The following is a 4,483-nucleotide window of genomic DNA, read 5'->3' as shown; positions in this document are numbered from 1 at the left end:
TCATTTCAATAAATGAAACTTTTTTTTATTCCATTTTTTCCATTTGCAATTCAAGCATGGCTGCTTCGTAGGCTGTCATATTCTTTTTTATCTTTTTCGGTACTGGCTCAGGCGATGTCCTTTTTTTTTTTTTACGTGGGGGAAATCTTCAAAAGACACCCCAGCTCGCTGGAGGAGGGAGCCGGGGTATTGTGGGATTCTTACCCACTAAAACCCCCACGGTAACTCTCCCTTGGCTGCACAGGGGGGCCCCGGGATCTCATATGAACTCTACCAGGACGCCCCTACCCGTGCCTCGTGGCCCCTCTCTGTCCCCTTAGCGGGAGCCATCACATCTGGCGGCGTGATGGGGTCACTCCCCACGCCGCCCCCTCCACACAGGCTACGTGCCATGCCTGCAAAGTCCCCACTTCGCCGTCTGTGTCCTTCTCCAGGCGGGGGAGGGGCACGCCTTCTTCGGCGACCCCTCCCTCCCGCCCGGCCCCTCCCTAAGGGATCCGCTCGCTCGCGGTCCCTTTCGGCGGCCTCCTTCTGCGAGACAACCGTCTCACAGAAGCAGGCCACCGCATTCCATGCTCCCTCACCGCCCACCATCCTATTAACGACGGTGGGCAGCGAGAGGTCCTCCCCTATCACCCCGAGCAGGACACCGCGCTCCCTGCCGAAAGGCAGGGCACACCTCAAGGGTGTGTTGCGCAGTGTCCCGGTCGGCTCCGCAGTGATGGCAACATGCCATCTCCTCCCTACCAATTCGGTGCAGGTACTCACCGAAGCACCCATTCCCGGTGAGCACCTGCGTGAGGCGGAAGGATAACCTTCCCCAGCCGCGCCCCAGCCAACCATCCCAGTTGGTCAGGATCGCCCCGACAGTTCGATGGCTGGAGCTTTCCTCCAGCCCTCTCCTCCACTCGGCCAGAGTGTCCTGCCGGGCCTGGAGCCTAAGGGCTCTTATCTCCTGCTCTGGCAAGGGGTCACCTCCGGAACCTCCACAGCCCTCCCGTATTTTCCAATATACCCGCGCCTCCATCTTCGCTTGGAGGTCAAAGGGCATCACCCTCGCCAGCACCAACGCCGCCCTTGCGGAGATCGTGCGGTACCCTCTCACAATCCTCACGGCCAGTCGCCTCTGGACACCCTCAACCTTCGCCCAGCTGCGGCGACCAGCCGTGAGTTCTCCTGCCCATATTGGAGATCCATATAAAATCATGGACCGCACGACCCCGACATACAGGCGACGCACCTCCTCTCTGGGTCCGCCGAGATTGGGGAGCAGCCGCGCCATAACCGCCGCCGCCCCCTCTACCCGCGGCCCTAGCCCCTCAAAATGAGCCCTGAAGCTCCAATGGCTGTCCAGGGTGAGACCAAGGTACCTCATAGTTTCCCCGATCCCCACCTGAGCCTCCCCGATCCCGATCCGCGCCCCCCCAGGCGGCGGGCCGCTCCGCTTCCGATCGTGGCACTCCACATGGCCTCCGTCTTCTGCGGAGGAACCCGCAGACCAAGGGCGCGGATCGCCATGACAACACGTGCCACACCAATCTCCGCCAGCCGAACGGCCCTCTCCCACGAGGTTTCGCCGGCGAAGACCAGCGTGTCATCCGCGTAACACACGCCGACCGGCAGACCAACACGCAGCACCGCGTCGTATGCGAGCGCCCACAGAGTCGGCCCGAGCACCGACCCCTGCGGGACCCCACACACGACGTCCCTCGAGTGGGAGACCCCCTCCCCATCCCGGTACCCTATCGTCCTCCCTTGCAGGTAGGACCCGATCAACCTCCTAATATAGGGGGGCACCGCATGGTACTCCATGGCCCCCCTAATGGCCGCCCCGGGGAGGGTGCTAAAGGCGTTGACTATGTCAATACTGACAGCCCCCCCCCCCCCCCAGGAGGCAACCTCCCACGTGAGGTCCCGGACACGCCGGACAGCGTCCAGCGTCGACCGGCCTCCACGGAAGCCGTACTGCTCCGCAGAGAGATCCGGCCCCATCAGCTCCAAGTGCCCAACAAGGCGCGCCGCAATCACCCTCTCCAACAGCTTACCCGCCTCATCGAGCACACAGAGAGGACGATACGAGGAGGGACTCCCCGCCGGTCTGCCATCCTTGTGGAGGAGGACCATTCGGCCCCCCTTCCATCCACAGGGGAAGGCTCCCTTACTGAGGCAGCCATCAATTAGCCGCCTCATCCGGTCACCGATCACCCCGTGGGCTATCGCCCAGATTTTGCCAGGAATGCCGTCAGGGCCCGGCGCCACTCGACGAGCGCCAAGCCTTCTGACGGCATCCAGCCATTCCCGGTCCCCAAAGGGGGGGGAGGGAACCGGGTCAGGGTGTGTCGCCCCATACCCATCCCCCATCGCCCCGACGTCCCCTCCCGACGAGGGGAAGAGGGCATCAACAATCCTCTCCAAGGCCCGGGGTTCCAAAAAGTCCACAGCCGGGGGCGCCCGTCGTAGCTTCCCGGTTATCATTTTATAAGGGCGCCCCCATGGGTTCCTGTCTAGGGAGGACAGAAGGTCCGCCCATGCCCGGGCCTTAGCCTCCCGGATTGCAGCCTGAAATGCCAAGACTCGGGTCCTATATTCATTATACAGCACCCTCTCCCCCTCCAAATCTCTCGTGGCTCTACGACCCGGGTCCTATATTCATTATATAGAACCTTCTCCCCCTCCAAATCTCTGGTATCTCTCGGACGGGACCTGAGAAAACACCGGCGGGCCCGGGAGCACTCCCCCCTCATCTCGGCAAGCTCCCGGGACCACCAATATACCGCCCCTTGGCGGGAGGGGGGGGGGCCAGCCCAAGGCATAGCGACACTACACGCACGTGCCACGCACCGGACCAGCTACCCCGCCTCCCTCTCCACGTCCGTAATCGGTCCCGTCGGAGTAGCCCCCCAACAGCCCGCGAGCAGAGCAGTCCGGAGGCGATCCTCGTCTAGCCGCCCCTGGCACCACACCCCGCCCCCCGCCCGGGGACCAGAGGGACGACGATGCCCCCCACCAGGAGGGGGAACCAACCTCATTGTGATGTAACGGTGGTCCGAGAGGGTTTCAAGCCCCTCGACCACCGCCCACCCCTCAATCCCGCAGGCGGCGGCAGCGCTGGCCCAGGTTAGGTCCACCACAGACTCACCCTGCCACCCATCGAACGTACTAACCCCCCCCCCCTCCTCGGTTAAGAAGCACCAGCCCCAGGGCGGCCGCCCAGTCAAGGACCGCCACACCCCTAGCATTCTTCCGAGCGGCTCCCCAGCGTGGGGAGGACGCATTGAAATCCCCTGCGACAATGACTGGACCGCGAGAGCGACGTGACACCATCGCCCCCACACGGTCCAGCAAGCCTTCAGATTGTTCCAGGGGGCGGCTTAGGGGAGCATAGAGCCCCACCACCGAGACCGTCCCCCCGTCCACCATGACATAGTCCTCCCCCCTATGAATGGTTGTTAGGGGGGGTGCACCCCTCCCTCGAACTATCGCCACCGCCCCCCCCCCTGCTGGCCACCCAGTCCGAGTGGGCGGGAACAGCATAGGTTTCGGCAGCGATACCCAATCCCACTTTCATGCCCGCCATGCTCTGGATAAATAGGTCCTGAGCACGGCGGGCATGATTTAAGTTAACCTGCAGCACCAATTCCTGGGCCATAAGCAGGCAGTAGCCTCCATCGGGGCAACATCCCCACCCTCCCGTGCCGCCGCCCTCACCTCATTGGGTGGGTGCTCCGCAGCAGCCGTGGGGCGCTCGGCCGCCCCCCTCTTTCCTTCCCCTCTCTTAGGGGCGATGCACCCCTTTCCCCCTAGTCTATGCGGCGCAGGACTCCCTCTATCCGCACACACAGTGCAGAAAGCCTCAGCCGTGCAACGATTTGCCCGGTGTCCCTCTTGCCCGCACACGTAACAGCACCCGGACCTATCCCGGACGCTCCAACATGCGTCCCTTACGTGTCCGAATTCCAGGCACCGGAAGCATTGGAGCGGACGTGCCGGAAGGGCATCGACTCTCGCCGAGACCCAACCAACCCTTATCCGCCCCTCCGCCACCAGCTTCCTGGCGCACGACGCAGTGCACCGCGCCCACACCGTCCCCATTCCCCCATCAGTACGCCTGATGGCCCCAACCCTGATGGATTGGGGTTCCCCACCACCCACTTTGTGGATGGCACCCCTAACCTCTTCTGTCGAGCACGAGTCATCGAGGTCCCTAACCCTAATCTCCGCCATCTTTACCGGGCGGAGTATCCTCGCGTCATTTCCAATCACCTCTTTAAGCCTAGTGGCTAGCCTGTCCGCTTTTTCAGCCCCTTCAGGGCTAGTGATTTCGAGAACAAGTCCCGCCGTTGCCGCCCTTCTCGATCGTACACCGGCAATCCCCATTTCCTCAAGAGAGATGCTGCACTTCGCTTTGGCAAGCGCCTCAGCGTAAGTGCCCCCTCCCTTCCTAGGGAGCGTAATGCTCACTGCCGCAGAACGGGGGGGGGGG

The 4,483-nt window shown here is 63.0% G+C and overlaps 1 protein-coding gene across 1 annotated transcript; it reads right to left on the bottom strand.

Annotated features, from left to right (window-relative positions):
* Positions 1-768: 768 nt before the first annotated feature.
* On the bottom strand, positions 769-1,375 carry LOC107274596 (the record flags this gene model as incomplete). The annotated part of the gene is made up of 1 exon (XM_015753860.1): positions 769-1,375. A coding segment is annotated over exon 1 (607 nt), but the record flags the coding sequence as incomplete, so codon positions are not given.
* Positions 1,376-4,483: the final 3,108 nt, after the last annotated feature.

The sequence above is a fragment of the Cephus cinctus genome, unplaced genomic scaffold (genome assembly GCF_000341935.2).
Source record: "Cephus cinctus unplaced genomic scaffold, Ccin1 Ccin1_scaffold3417, whole genome shotgun sequence".
NCBI classification, from domain to species: Eukaryota; Metazoa; Arthropoda; class Insecta; order Hymenoptera; family Cephidae; genus Cephus; species Cephus cinctus.
The sequence above is the reverse complement of the archived record's forward strand: the minus strand, read 5'-3'. Positions and strand labels throughout refer to the sequence as shown.